Here is a 15,721-nt window from a genome sequence, read left to right as displayed (position 1 = left end):
ACTGTTATCCGGTAGGGAATTTTCGCTGCTGCAGTGCGCTACCTCACATCGTGCCGTAAACGCTATCTTTTCCCCTTAAAGAAAACCCTACGCAAACTGTTCGAAATGTGCTGATTTTCATTGTACACGCGAAAACGACACGTCACGATTTTTTTTCGTGGCGGTGGGAAGTTAATCAACAACCAAAGCTTTGGTCTGTGGCCGACAAGCGCGAGACTGTTTTTGTTTTCCCCGTCAATCGGTCGGTAGTGTCTGTCGCGCCATCGTTCCACGATGAAAAGTGTTTTCGCTATCCCGCTCCCAATCCCGTAGTAAAGTTTAACTTCCATCATCCAAGTGTGCCGTTTACCCCCCTTCTGCAGCCACTGGCTTTCCTTCGCGTGCTGGGTGTGTTATTAGTTTCAACTAAATTAAAAGCAAGCAACAAAGAAGTTTTGTGTGCATGTGCGTTTTTTTTTTCTGTGCCAAAACTGCATATATTCTGTTCGACGCAAAGTACATTGCCTGGGAAGTAACGTAAACAAAGGATTATCCATTGGTTAAGCTTCGAAAAATCTGTCATCTTTAGCCAGACCAAACCAAAGAAGGTAAGCGATGCAGTAGTATGGGAATTGGTGATTGATTTTCCCTTTTAGAGGACAAAGATCAAATGCGCAAAAATGAAGGAATTCCCTTTTCCCAGGGCTACAATTGTGAGACGAAAATAGTGCATGAAAAAGAGTTTTACAAGTTATGCAATTTTGGCCATACACAACTCGATGGTAACTTTTTGAAGCGGGAATAATTATCCATGTGTTCAAGGATTGCTAGAATAGGAGTTGCTAGTCGATTGCGTTTCCATGGTTATTGTGCCCTTGTTCAAACGGCAACTACTACCACAACCGTCTTCAAGGAGGATGTTCAGTTTGCTTCTGCTTATCATGGCCAGGAAATGGCGCGATACTTTGGAATAGCCATTAAATGCTCCAACGGATATAGCGGTAATTTACTTCTCACTCACGGAATGCAGCGGACCGCCGACGGGAGTTTCGTTTGGCAGGTACAGGGTGAAGAAAGTGAATGTTTTGATCGGAAACCGGTTTATCGAGCTATTTCGTTGCTGAGCGCGCATGATCACTGGCCGAGTCTGATTGGTTGTGATCGCCGACGGCATACCGCTGACCGGTCACGTGACTTGAGTAGTACCATGCTGCCGAGCAAAAATTTGGTGACGGTTCTGTTTACGCTTCGCGCGCCAAAAGTGGCACACGCTGCACTTACCCATACTCGGCTTGGGTGCACTTCCTGTTTCTTAGGTTGAATGGCCAAAAACAGCTCTCCGCTACCTGGCAGTCATACTTTCGTTCGTCTCAGATAATTTTAGGGCAAGATATATTTAGAAGTATTTGCTAGTACAAGCAAAGCATGATCCGTCAAATCATGCTCACCTGGCCGGCTGTTAGGGGCAGTATAAGTATCAATAAAAACTGGGCCCTTAGCAAAGCTGTACTAGACAACAATATCACCTGCTAGGATTGGTTGTTAATGGTATATCTTGTTTGATAGAAAGACATTCGTCTGTGTAGGCTGTCTCTTGAGCTGGTAATGATAGAAACCCTTGACTGTTGTTGTCAACGCTCGGCAAATGTGGCCTCGCCTTACAGTGAGACCAACTCACCCGGAGTAACGAGATGTGTTTGTTTGTTCACGTTGATAACATAAATACACGTGACGCTCACTGTAGGTGGACAGCTGTTGAGAGACTTCGTGCGTTTATCAGCGTCCCATGATCGTCTCGTGGTATCACGGGACGGACCATGGACGTGACAGCATGACTGTTCAAAGGACGCATAATTGTCGAACCACTTGGGGAATGGTTTTCCGGCGGAGCAATCTTCCCGGCAGCAAGTAATTGTTTTCTGGCGCCATCGGCATTCAGTCTTCCATCGCCTGCACATGCGGTCGTTCATCCCGTCAGAGCTTTATCAACACTCACAAGCCCATGGTCAACAGTAATTGAAGTCAGCTAGGAGGAGCTATCAGCTGCTGGAAAGCTGTTATCTCGTGTGTGAAAGATTCAATGTTAGCAATACAAACCAACAGATTAAACGACTTATACAGTTTTGTTTCGATTTTTCTGAATTTTCTTATTGTAATTCTCCATTATAGTTTTTGTCCCTTCGCGCGTTCAAGTACACAACAACAGAAACATAATGCAGCGTTGGTGGTTTTTAGAAGAAAATGGCGATGCAAAGAATCCATCTACGTCCGGCGGATCTCAGAAGACGTCTGATACGTCCGTGAAGAAACCAAAGCAACCGACCCCTGTTGGCGATCGGCGATATACGTTCCGCGTGCTGGTAACGTGCGATTTGCTGAAGGATGAAACAATTGCCATTACGGGCGGTTGTGAATCCCTGGGAAACTGGGACCCGGAGCAGTGTGTGCAGTTGCATCCAGAAAATGGTAAGTTAGTTCCAGAAATGGAAATCATTTTGAGATGAACTTTTAAGGTGGTATTTAGTTGATGGTTGCTCGTATTGTCGTGTTCTTCGACATTGCTTGTGTTAAGTGTGGTCTTTGGAACAGATTTTACGACGCCTTTCCGAGGAGACCTGCCAGATTTGCTAGAATGAGAACAACGGGTGACACAAATGAAAGTGGATAAGATACTCCCAAGGCCCTACGGCAGCAACTGTTTTTTTTTTCTTTTACTTCATTACTAAATGGAGCCATTTACAATGGAGAAACAACAACGATGTACAGTCGTTGAGATGGATTTAATACCGGATCTTTTGTGTAAAGATCGACAGCATAACCCCCAAGCCAGGAAAACTAGTACTACAAGGTTATCAGTTTGCAAGCAAGAAAACGTCTTTCGGACGTGCACATGCCACATTGACTGACAGACTCTGGTCCGGTCTACCAGAAGATACAAATCTTAGAGCCATAACCTTATGTCTTGAATCAAGCATCGTTGAGTACGACTTAATGATTGACAGGGCTCGTTTCTGCTGTAGGATCATATTTGATCTTGAGAGTAGTTGACCTTTATTAAGACATGGTCCTTCAAAACTGCGTTATAAAACGAAATAAACTCCGTTTTTAATTGTAATACCAATTTCAATGAAATAGGCGAGATTTTGAAACCTAAACGCGCCAAAGATACAAACTTTAAACAATCAGACAGATGCTTGGTTTGAACCTTCAAACTTTACTCTCCCGAGAACAACGTAAACTTTGTCCGGTGAAATTAAATGTTCTGTATCGTTGATGGAGGGAGCTTGTTTTCTTTTTTTTTCATATGAGTCGCTTGCAGTTTCTTTACCCGTTTTGACATTACATTACCTTGATTAATTTACGTGTTTATAATTTTCAAAGGTATTGGTTTTCTTGGCAAGTCTTGCTTTATCTTGGTGCAATAGTCGCTAATAGTTCCCAAGTGGCACTACGCCCGTTAGTAAATTTATTATTCTTTACAACTTTATCACGATCGTTAACTTGGCTCACCAGCTTTCAACGAATGATAGCTTTGTCCTATTATTTAACTAAAAGCTATTTCGTCCGTATCTATGTCTGGTCACCACTATCTATAACTTATTAATTATCATGTCTAAAACTAGGTAAACCTCAACATAGGCTTTCTCTTTTGAATTTCTTTATCAAAAACCAGTTCCATTAACATCCGTTCGATGAGTTTTTTTGCTTTTTTATTGTCTATCACGCCTACAAATATTGTTCCACGAACATAACCGTCTCCATCCAGTCCAAATATTTTGCGATGTTTGTATACACCCCGGGCAAATTTTGCGTACCACAAAACCGTGCCCCAAAACTGACCACACCTACAAGGTACCAGCCACCACCAACTTCTCGCATCAATGGTCCTCCGGAATCTCCCCGGCAGGAATCAGAACCATTCAACCCACCGATACACAATTGTCGATCCGTAAGGGTAACGTTTGCCACGGCATATACTGAATTGCAGGCTTCATTTTCCAATCCGGGCAAATCCACGTGTTTCTGTACGTCACTGGGCCTTCCTGCAGAACACACGTACATTAAGTTTAGTATCAAGTATCAAGCAGCATAACGGTGACACACCACTTACTCTCTTCTGTTTCTCCCCAACCGGTAACGGTGAAGATTTCATCCGCTACTGGAAGCTGTTGTATGGCGAGATCGAACGGCAAACAGATGGGACGTACGTAGTCATTGAACGTGACATCGGAAGCAAGCCGTAGGATACAGATGTCATTGGGACGCGAAATGTTGTACATGTCGTAGTCGGGGTGCGGAGTAATCGTTTCCACCGCGTAGTCTTCACGGCAGATGACCTCATCGTTTTCCACCGTGGTACAGTTATCCGGGCTGGACGTGTTGAATTCATTGAAACGGACATACAGTCTGGAGGAAAGAAGGATTTTGCATTATTCTTCCTCTGGTACACTGGGCGACATTCAAACACATTCAAACCTGCCGGTCACAGCAGTCAACTCACAGCTTCCAGTTCGGTTTGTCTACGGTGCAGTGTGCAGCCGTTATCACATACCGCTCCGAAACGAGCGCACCACCACACTTTGGCACGGTACGGTTTCTGCCAACGTTGTAGAACAACAGGGCAGCCCACGGATGTTCGCCCCGTTCCGTTTCCTCGCCGAAATAGATTCGATCGGCTATATGCTGCGCTCCGCACGTAGGTGCATTGCCAAACTTTGGACAGCACAGCTAGGGCAGAGAATATAAATAAGTTAATAACAGGTTTGTTTTGCGTTCACTTGTGAGTTTCAATCTACACTCACCAAGGGAATAGGCTTCTTCCTCATCGGAATCTTCATTTCGCCACATTGTAACGTTTCCAGATAGTTTGTGTCGTAGTGGGAAAAGTCCGGACTTTGCAGAATCTTCCGCACGTACGTACAATTTTTCACCGGTTCACAAATGCCCGCCGTACCGGACGGTGTTTTACACGCATCGCCACTGTTGAGCAACTCGCCGACCACAGCCAGCACCAGCGACAAGGACACGATTGAACAAACTAACCACCTCATTGTGCTCCGTGCAACTAACGTGCAAGGCAGCAGCACGCCAAGGTACGCAAAAATAATCGACACACAACACAACCCGCAAGATTATCAACACCGTTTTGCCCCACTGACGGGACCGGTTGTGCGGGATCGAGCGTGATAGGGATTTCACCAATATTCCAAAAGCCCGAAGAAACCGCTAAGCCTACCAATACGTGCAATCGCGGATTAAAACCCGGTGTACGGTGCGAATGAAATCGTACACAATCACATCATCTGGTTCAGACGCGCTGTGGTGTTTCCCTTTGTAGGCCTCATAGGAAGAAAAGGATAGATAGAGAGACAACGTTGAACCAAAAAAATAAAGCGCGATCTTACGCGTAGGGCTTAATCTCTGCCCGAGCGACTTGCGGGATGCACAGATAATGTGAGGATCTATGACGATCAAGTACGAGTGTGGTTGTATGTTAGCCCTGGATGGGGAATTCCCCGGCTTGTAATAGAAGATTTCTGTTTATTTGTTTAACGCATGTCGTGTCCCCTCCGTGCCGCGATACTTTGAATTCTCCAAGCTTTCTCTGCACCGGTCACTTCTGTCCGAAGAGTTTGCTGCTGCCGGGAAATACCACCTAACAGCCAATCATGATCATTCTCTTAGTTCATTTATACGCGTACAGAGGAGTGTAAACCACACTCAGTTTCGAATTAAAACACACAAAAAACTCCCCGCTAAGTAGAGCTCGGAGCCAAAAAAAAATGGTACTTTAAACCTGTTTTACTGATATCAGGGGTTTAAAGACCTAGGTAGAAATACATATCACGGAATCAAGCCGTCATACTTAAATAATGCTTTAGAAAATCAAGCCCAATTACCCTCACATCCAGCTAAAGAAGCGTACTTCCATATCGGATCATTGACTCCCTGCCCACGTGCTTGTGCTAAACATTCATTCAAGTTCAAGATCGAACCTTCCCCACCAGCACGACAACGAAGTGTACGCTCGTAACTCGATTATTACGAGAGGTCCTTCTACTTCGTTAGGAGAATCACACAGGTATTTGTTGACCTCAATCATGTCTGTTCCACTACATTGGTTCGCGTCTGTACGGTAGCAACGGTAGCAACGAGCAGCAAAATCATACACCGTCTGCACTCTGTTTGAATAACCGCTTTGAAGCGCACTACCTACAATGGGTAGGGTTGAATCCTCCCACCGAATGGGACATGAAATTGTTTACACCATGCCGACAAGCCGTTGATTGACAACGGTAGCTGCCCTTTTCCTGTTGATGTCGTCCACTGGGTCAGGGATTAGAATAATACGAGGAGGGACAGGGGATGAATTGTTGCAGACGGGATATTACTTTCATCCAGACGCATTCTACACATTGAATGATGTTTACTTTGTACAACGTTTTGCTCGTGACAGAGTTCAGCTTCCCGTTTTCATGATGAAAACTAATGGCGGCTGCAACCGGTAGTGACCCATTTTCACAACTGGTGTATGAAATTGGGGTGGAAGTGTATTCCTCGCCTTTATTGTTTGTTTCGATGCTGACTAGCTTCAATATTTCGGACTAGCGTTGATTGCCGATATCCTTCCACCCAAAGAAATTATATAATTTTCATTCAAAACGAAGGCAGTGAGTTGGATTCCGCGATATATAATGCAATGTCTGATAGTTATCCTGGTTCAACTAATAAGTCTAATTAGTCATTACAAAGTTTTTGTGAGTGTAATTGAGAGTATGTTTGCCGAGATTTAAATTTTTGAAACTTAATTTACTCTCCAATTTCAACGAGTTGTTCAATTTTTCGGATTTTTTCAATTCTATCCTCAAAAATCTGGTATATACTTTATAATCCTGTGGCGTCCCGGTGGTAGAGGTAACAGTAGCGCCGGTCTTCGTCTTCACACGGCAGGATTGGACCGTTCATCCGTATTGAGGGCTGACTATCCATGTGGAAGCAGTGGTATCAGCAAGTCTAGTAAGCCATTAACCCCCGGACCACAAACTGTTGAAATCGACGAGTGAAACTGTCAAAACATAGCAAAACTCAGATTTTAGCAGCTCGTATTGGTAGCTTGTGTATGCGCCAGGTTCTCAAAAAGCGTGATTTTAATTCCAGAAAATTTCACAAAAACTCATTTAAGCCAAGAAGCCAAGAATTCAGTATGAAAACTTAAATACCAAACTGATGATAATTCTTCATTCCATATGGAAATCGCTTCCACAACATATGATACAATATACTTATTATATACGCTCAGTGGAATGATAGAAACCGAAAAAACCTTTGTTTGAATTTGATATCTGTTGATTAAAGTTTAAACAAAACACCTCATATAACTGTACATTCGTTGGAAAACACTGGCATAAGTTCGGCGTTTGCTTTTTTTTAAACGTTTCCCGTACGCTGTTGCATAGGTCATCAAACCATTCCTCTTCCGGCGTGTGGAAGCAGAGGAATGCCGACAGTGTATTAAATTGCATGCACACAATTTGATTCGATTCAGCACGAGTCACGACTTTCTAGTGGCGTAATTCAATTGCGACAATATGTCTAACGAGCTGTATGAAATGGCATGCACCTTCGTTGAGTGTCGTTCCATTTAAGCATGAAATGATTGTATGTCATAAAAATTTCCTTCGTACTAGCTATCTACCATTCAAAAATTGTGCATAATTTGCATGATAAATTATGCTGCTGTTAATTTATTTTCAGATGGTGATAGAAATATCTGGCGTCTTGAGACGGAACTACCTCGTGATGCTTCTGTGAAGTATCGGTACCTGATCTGTTCGGTCGATCCAACCAGCGGAAATGTGCACGTGCGTCGCTTCGAAACCCACATCGTGCCCCGACAAGTTCCAATTGACCTGGCGGACGAGGACGTAAATGTTGGTAAGGTCCAACCAAAGATCGATACGCTCGGTGATATTGAAGGAAACGTTAAGCTGGATAAGGGTTGGCTTACCACCGAGACCATTATGCAGTTTAAGTTCTTCGATAATCCGTTCTCGGTGAAGGAACGTATCAAAAATCGTTTGCTGTATGTGAAGGTAGGAATGCTTGTTTCGCCACAATTTTTAAAATACGTGCTAAAAATTCTCTTACTTCTTCTAGATAACAACAATGAATCTACGCATTAATGCGGAATCCCAAAATCTGTCTTCGTTACTGGAAGAATCACTTTCAAATGATACGCGTGAGAATGGTGCAGAATCTGCGACCACCTACTCCTTCACGGAGGTGACCTCACTTCGCAATCCGAATTCTTGCTATGAGCAACAGACACAGTTCGGCTGTCCATACCAGAAGGACGATTTTCTCATCTACAACGTAACGGTAGCTGAGCCGGAGAATGTGGCCTACCTGGTCGATCTCTACACGTACAGTTCCAAGTCGAAGGAAGACGAGCCACCGTACCATCTGGGCTATCATTACATTCTACCAAACTTCCTGAAAAAATCCGAAGGTGTCCTGGAGTTGCCGGTTACGTGTGCTAGCAAGCATCGTCCACTGGGCATGATGCGCATCGAATATCTGAAGATAACGCCTCTGCTTCCTTCACGGTGCACCCTGGACCGATCGTACATTCGGTACTGGAACAAGCGTTGGACTGGGCTGGACGTGGGCCATCGTGGATCTGGCACCAGCTTCAAGGCGAGCGATGGTAATGTGATCCGTGAGAACACGATCGCTTCGCTAAAGAAGGCAGTCGCGCACGGTGCCGATATGGTGGAGTTTGATGTACAACTAAGCAAGGATCTGGTGCCAGTGATCTATCATGATTTCGATATCTACGTATCGTTGAAGCGCAAAACCACACTCGAAACGAACGATATGCTGGAACTGCCGATGCGCGAACTAACGCTAGAGCAGCTCAGGAACCTTAAGGTAAATGTAAACAAGTATCCATTTCTTCATCCTCATTTGGCTCGAGGGTTACAAGATTTCTATTGTCAGCATTTTGGACCATTATTTCCAAATATTACTTGAAGACATTCTATGATCTAAAGTTCAAATGTTGAAAATATCCAATTCATAATAACGATCAACCAATCAACCCACAAATGTATATGAGCATTGTGCATTATGTCGCACGCGATTGATTACACCCTTGGTAAAAACGCAAACCTCCCTCCACACTCCACCTCTTCCCAAACCCCTTCACCGGATACAGGTCTACCACGTGGTGGAGGGTAGAAATCGTGAGGCCAAATTCTTCGACGAGGATCTGGAAGAGCATCAACCGTTCCCTCAGCTGGCCGAGGCGCTCGAACAGATAGATCCACACTGTGGCTTTAACATCGAGATCAAGTGGTCACAGAAGCTGAAGGATGGCCGGATGGAATCGGAAATGACATTCGATTCGAACCTTTACGTCGATTGCATATTGCGCGTGGTGCTAGAGAAAGCCGGTGACCGTCGGATTGTGTTTTCGTGCTTCGATGCCGATATCTGCACGATGCTGCGCCTCAAGCAGAACCTCTATCCGGTAATGTTCCTAACGCTTGGTGTAACAAGCCGATACCCGAGCTATCACGATCCTCGCTGCAACTCGATCGAGATGGCAGTGCGCAATGCGTATGCGACCGAACTGTTGGGTATTGTGGCACATACCGAGGATTTGTTGCGCGATCAAACACAGGTAAGCGATAAAGAATGTACTGTTGGATGCTTTGTTGAAAAATGTAACGTAAATTGTGCTTATTTGTAGGTGAATCTGGCCACCGAGAAAGGGCTGATCATTTTTTGCTGGGGCGATGACAATAATTGTAAGGATACGATTAAGCATTTAAAGAGCCTCGGTATACATGCAATCATCTACGATAAGATGGACATTTACTCGGACAAGGCGATTAAGGTAAGTATTTCGATATTCCGACCCGACAGCTTCTGGACACCTTCAGTGCACGATCGCTTGATAATTTTGCTACCCTTGATACGATCGTTCATTTCTGCTCGAAATGCTTCTCCAATCTTATTATTCCATTCATTGGCTCAATTGATCAATTGATTGCTAAATAAGTTGCTTGCTGTTTTCTTTTGTATGTTGATTTTAATTTTTAATGTTTTTCCTATTGATTTATTAGTGTTTTTTCCGAGTTTGCAGTTTTTTTCTTGTTTTGTGTATATATTTTTATTATTGTGATATGTTACATGGTGTATCGTGAAGTTTTTAACGTATTCCTGGATATTTTTGGTATCAGATAGAAATTTTTCGAAATTCTTCCATGTGTTGTTGAATCTACCCCACGATTTTTTCCCCGATTCCCAAATATTTCTGGATTTATTTCGATATTTTGTGTTAGTATAAAAACATTTTTTTTGTTATACTAAAACTTGAAAACATAGTAAAAATCATAATTGCTACAGAAATTGGTCTTCCGCATATTTGTACAAATGTCAAAAATATTCATGAAATCGTCAAAAATTATTTTGAGAAATCCCACGACATTTCGGAAACTGTAAAACTGCGGGTCAGTTTCAGAGGTAAATGGAAAATTATAAAAAAAAACTTAAGAATAAATTCAAAAATACCTAGTAAAGTGTTAAAAATCTCTCCGTTGCCCGTAAATGTTTAGAATGTTATATGTTTTTTGCCAAGTCCTATTATTTCCCATATGAAACCATCCACGGTCACAATTTATCAGTTCCATGTACAGTTTAGATTCGTTTAGGATACTTTCTTCATTTAATCAAATCAATGCTTTTTGAAGCTTTTGAAGTTTTTAAACCCTCCAATTAAAGGTCACAAAAATTGGTGTCTGTATGTAAGTATATCTGATAGCTTAGCACTATTACATCGCCTTGTTGTCTTGTCACCCCTTTATTTGTGCTGTTGTGAGTGTTTCAACGTTTTGGTTTTTGTTCTTTTTGTTACCTTATGTATGTTTTGTTCTACCATTTTCTGATCAAGAATTCAAAGCATTCCCTGTTGCGCCAACTCACGTGTACGTACGCCATGCGTTTTGTTCCGCCCTCAAACATTTCTTGGAATTCACATTACAATTACATTGCCCACCCAAAAGCGCTACTCATTGCTCCACAAACTTCATCCACAATGATCGTGTGATGTATGTATATTGTTCCTTTCTTTTTTCTCTTTTTGTCTTTCTCCCTATCATGCGACATCATTGCAGGTGGAGGAGGGTGATGGTGCTGTTAGTGTGAACAGTTCTGAGGGTGTTACGGTATCGCAACAACCCACCGTTAGTGAAGCTAAAAAGCAATAGATTCTAGACTCTCCTAAGCTCTTACTAATGCGGCCTATCTCGCGTCCGTGATTGAGGCTGTTGTGCGGTGTGTTATTGTGTTTCGTTTTCGTTCTAAACTTCCAGTCTTTGTCCTGTCCCTTATACTTGTTCCAGTATGCAACATATCTGCATTATTTGTACGGACCGATGCTGCCTTATTGTCTCAACCTGTATCGAGTGTTGTATGTCTTGTCTGGGGATTATTTATGTGTCATATCTTTGTTTTTTTTTTTTTATTTCCGTTAGCACTATGCGTTTATGGGTGAGATTTCGTTAGTATGTGTAGTGTCGTCAGTGATAAGTTTCGTCAATGTATGCGATGTTAGTTAAAATATTTCTATTGTTTATTGAATAATGTACTTTTAAAGCTTTAATTGACATTCAAAAGAAAAGAACAACAACAAGCAAAAAGACGATCTTCGATAAAGAATTATTATAAAGAAGGATCTCCGGGCCACATAGAACAAATATTCTATAAGCAGCAGTAATTTGAATACATTTTTTCTTCCACCCATCCAGGAAAGTGTATTTTTAGTTGGAGCTCGCGAATCGCAAGCAGCATTGCTGCAGCAGATTAACATCGAGAACCGTTACGAGCAAACGAATCAGCACGAGTTTCTAAACGATAAGGACGTTCGGCTGAGTATGGACAAAGCGGCTTCATCTACCGGTACGGCACTATCCACCTCTACGCCATCGATTTAAGGTTCTACCTTTACAATACACTTTCCAACCTATTACCAGTGCAAAGAAATGTAGTCGGCAAATGCAAAAATATCCTGTTTCCTGTTGAACAGATGTATTTTTGATGTGCAAACAAACAAATTTTGAGCAATTTACTTCGAATGAGGTGTGTTGTTAGCCAGAATGCTTTATTCACATTATCGCCAAACAAACGGATTGGGTTGTTAGTGGTGAGATGATGAAATGATATTTCGAATTTATTTACAACCAAATGATGGGATTGCGTGTCAACGAATGACTAGAGAAGGTGTTTATTTGAATATGACCAATTATAGCATCTGGACAGGCCATTGTACATGAGATTGATATTATTATTATTGGGGTGTGTTTCGTTTCATTTTTGTTGTTTTTCATGCTATCACAAATCACAGCGGCAACCAGCCGATGTGCACTAAATGCGGGTTCAATGAAGGAAAAAAAAGATTTATTCTAGTAATAATTAAAAAACTTCTTCTCTAATTCTGTGCACCATCCTCACCGATAGCAGCAGGTTACAAAATACGGAAAAAAAACAATCCCACTTTCGTGCACACAATAGTTCTTTACAGCTATTAAAGCCAACGCTGTATATTACGCTTTCGCGTAATATGTAGGAGAAAGTAAAAATTAGCCAATTCATTTTTTTTACTATAATGTAATGGGAGTTGAAATTTAACATAAGGCAGGCTTACCTTTCAGATGTGGATTGATTCTATGGAGGGATAGTTTTGTACGAAAATCAAGAACAGATAAGCAATGGTGGTGTATGGAGTGCTCTAGATATTATTTAAACACTAAACCAACAAGTTTCTTATTATGATTATGGTTTGTCTAGTTGTTAGCTTATATTATGTTTCTGCAACTCTTCTATCCCATTTTATGAGGCTTCAATTTAATGTAACATAAAACATAAGCTGTTTGGCATGTTTATTTTTTATTATTTTTGTTCAAGGTTTAGCTGTAACGTTAAAAGTTAAATAAACTAAGGGTAACTAACATAGGCTTCACATCTTCAAAGCTTTCAATATCACACAGTTAAATATCAAGTTATGCAACTGATCTGGAACTATTTTAAACATCATTTTTATTTGTGGATGAATCAAAACGACTATCAGTAGGACTTTTAATCCCACAACCATAAAGTATTCTATTACAATATTGCTACCTGCTACCCTTGGGAACTTAGCGGCGGTGAGCTTGGACGTTACTCGTCGGTATCTTGAAAACGAATTATCGCATTTATTTATTTATTTATTGACTGAGTATGACTGCACGCCGTCGTATTGTCTCGCCGGCTGGAATGTTCGCATTTGTTAAAGCTCTATTTAGCTTTAATACCGCAGGCTCAAGCGGTATAAAGCTCATTTTACCAATGATTTTTCAATCACAGTTCCCCAACTGTTTTCGCCATAGTTACACCAACCCAGCACTGATAACGCTGTAATGTTTACACCTTATACTGTAATATCAACACTGCAACGATATTACTGTTATAAATTAGATGGATCACTGAGATACAGGATGATCGTGAGGGGTAAATACGCCACTCGGTAAAATTACTCTGCATTTCTGCATTACAAATCAAACTTTGAGACCACAATTGACCATGTTTTGGAAATTGTAATCAAAACCTCTTGATAACGATGCTTGTGTATCATATTTTCGAATTTGCCTGAACGCTCTACTAAACTGAGATCATCAAAGTCGACAAAAACGGCTTATCGCTGAGGAACCCTTCGGAAACGGTCACACATTCTTGGCATTCCTTTGTTATGGCTATTTTACGCCACTGATCTATTTACGGTCGAAGCGACGACCGTTCCGGATTAGTGATGTGAATGTTCCATTTTTTCGGATCGGATCGGAAATAGATTCTTTTCAGAAAGGAATAGAACGTACCTATTAGGTTCTTAGAACCGCAGAACTTTAGAAGAACTCAAATGGAAAATTAAAAATGTCCTAGAAGTTATCGTGCAGTAGAAGTCAGTCTAGTCTTTTCGTCTACAGAACACGATATGATGGATCAGGGGCAGCAGTGCAAAAAAGCAAAACAGAAAGACAACGATAGATGTAACATGTATGTTACTGTAAAGGATTAGACGTATGAACGGTGACACGGTTGATTTTCCAAAAAAAAATCGAAGTGCCCCAAACATTGAATTTTCATTTAATACTTCAAAAAAAAAATAGAAAAGTTTCCGTTGTTTGTAATTGTTGGATTGTTTCCGTTGTTATGTAAAGGAATTTTATACTAGAACAGGATTTAACATCCTCGTGCACGGAAAACTGTAGGTCTAAAAAACCCTGTTACCTTGTAACTTTATTTGAACCTAGGTTCGATCGTTCCATCGTAGGAACGGAACGAACCGAATAGGTTCGGAACGAAATTCTCATCACTAGTCACTCACTCATCACCCGATCCTGGGTAACGTCGTTTGTCAGATCGTGCACAACAGTTGGAAATCCGCAGTCGTTCATCAGTAGCGTAAACATGATGCGTCGAATTGTTTGTGTTGCAGTTTTGGTGCACTTTTGTCTTGCTGCACCGAGCGGGTAAGTTGAAAACGAACTTTGTACGTGTACAGTGGCGTGGCATTATTATCTTTGGTACATTGTAACAGGTACGTGTACGAAGATTCACGGGAAAATTCACTCGCCACTAGTGTAGATCAGCTGCATCCATTCGATCTGCTCATCTTCACCCAACGCTGGCCGATTACCGCTTGCTATGAATGGCGTGGAACGGGCAAAGATCACATCTGTGGCCTACCGTCACCTGCCACCGTCTGGACGATTCATGGCATTTGGCCGACAAAGCGGAACACGATTGGACCAGCCTTTTGTAACAAATCAGCCATTTTCGATCCAACGCAACTCGGTCCGATCGAGCAACAGCTCAAGGAACATTGGTTAAATGTGGAGAAAAACAAACCGGACGATTCGCTGTGGGAACACGAATGGTTAAAGCATGGAACGTGTGCCGCCGAAGTTATCGAACAGCTTAATACGGAAGGCAAATACTTCCAGCAGGGCCTTACCTGGTTGGAACAGCATTCGGTCGATGGAGCTTTTGCTGCGACCGGTGGCATTCAACCCGGATACAATTACAGTCTGGCAACACTGAACAAAGTACTGTTCGATTACTACAGAAAGGATGTAGCGATCGAATGTTTTTACGATCACAACACAAAACAACAGTTACTGAACGAAATACGCATCTGCTTCGATAAGCAACTTCGGTCGGCCGATTGCGATGGAATTGTGGGTATGGAACGTACCGCAATCCCCGATTCGCGAGTGAGCTCGGCGATAAGCAACTGTAACGCGACAAAACCCATTTTCATTCCGGCGAGTGTGCCGAAAGATATGCAACCGAAGGTGGAAGATGCTGATGAGGTGGTGTACGATGCGATTTATGAAATTATCAACGGACAACCGGATGGTCAGCAGCAAACGTACGAATTTGTGAATGTAATTTTAGTTTAAGATTTTATGTCAGAAATAGAACTTTGGAGAGAAGTTTCTGATGGAAAAATCTCTTAGCAACTAAGATGGGGATTTAATTCCTATTTTCGGATAGTTCGGATCATGTCTAGCACTAGAACTCTTCAATAGACCCCCTCCTAACCAATTTACCAACAACAACAAAGCCAATATTTACCAGCCTTTCCCGATCAAAGAGATCGTTTTTTACATATTTTTATACCGCAGGATGATAGATCACA

The 15,721-nt window shown here is 42.0% G+C and overlaps 4 protein-coding genes across 4 annotated transcripts in view; 2 read left to right on the top strand and 2 right to left on the bottom strand.

The window, feature by feature from the left end:
* Positions 1 to 15,721, bottom strand: part of LOC126565323 (ras-related protein Rab-9B) — a 186,638-nt gene that overhangs the window by 3,668 nt on the left and 167,249 nt on the right. The window lies entirely within an intron of this gene.
* On the top strand, positions 2,170 to 11,980 carry LOC126564201 (glycerophosphocholine phosphodiesterase GPCPD1). Its single transcript, XM_050221169.1, has 6 exons — positions 2,170 to 2,445; positions 7,735 to 8,072; positions 8,137 to 8,910; positions 9,197 to 9,664; positions 9,734 to 9,880; positions 11,793 to 11,980. Exons 1-6 carry the CDS (start codon positions 2,193 to 2,195, stop codon positions 11,976 to 11,978), a joined length of 2,166 nt encoding a protein of 721 aa, XP_050077126.1. The 5' UTR covers positions 2,170 to 2,192; the 3' UTR covers positions 11,979 to 11,980.
* On the bottom strand, positions 3,665 to 5,076 carry LOC126564911 (CLIP domain-containing serine protease B15). Its single transcript, XM_050222036.1, has 4 exons — positions 4,782 to 5,076; positions 4,481 to 4,707; positions 4,091 to 4,386; positions 3,665 to 4,022 (listed from the first exon to the last, which is right to left on the bottom strand). The coding sequence occupies exons 1-4, from the start codon at positions 5,028 to 5,030 to the stop codon at positions 3,706 to 3,708; spliced, it is 1,089 nt and encodes a 362-aa protein (XP_050077993.1). The 5' UTR covers positions 5,031 to 5,076; the 3' UTR covers positions 3,665 to 3,705.
* On the top strand, positions 13,518 to 15,482 carry LOC126560581 (ribonuclease Oy). Its single transcript, XM_050216539.1, has 3 exons — positions 13,518 to 13,530; positions 14,453 to 14,549; positions 14,618 to 15,482. The coding sequence occupies exons 1-3, from the start codon at positions 13,518 to 13,520 to the stop codon at positions 15,480 to 15,482; spliced, it is 975 nt and encodes a 324-aa protein (XP_050072496.1).

The sequence above is a fragment of the Anopheles maculipalpis genome, chromosome 3RL (genome assembly GCF_943734695.1).
Source record: "Anopheles maculipalpis chromosome 3RL, idAnoMacuDA_375_x, whole genome shotgun sequence".
Lineage (NCBI taxonomy): Eukaryota > Metazoa > Arthropoda > Insecta > Diptera > Culicidae > Anopheles > Anopheles maculipalpis.
Note: the sequence above shows the minus strand (reverse complement) of the source record. Positions and strands in the feature narration are given on the sequence as shown.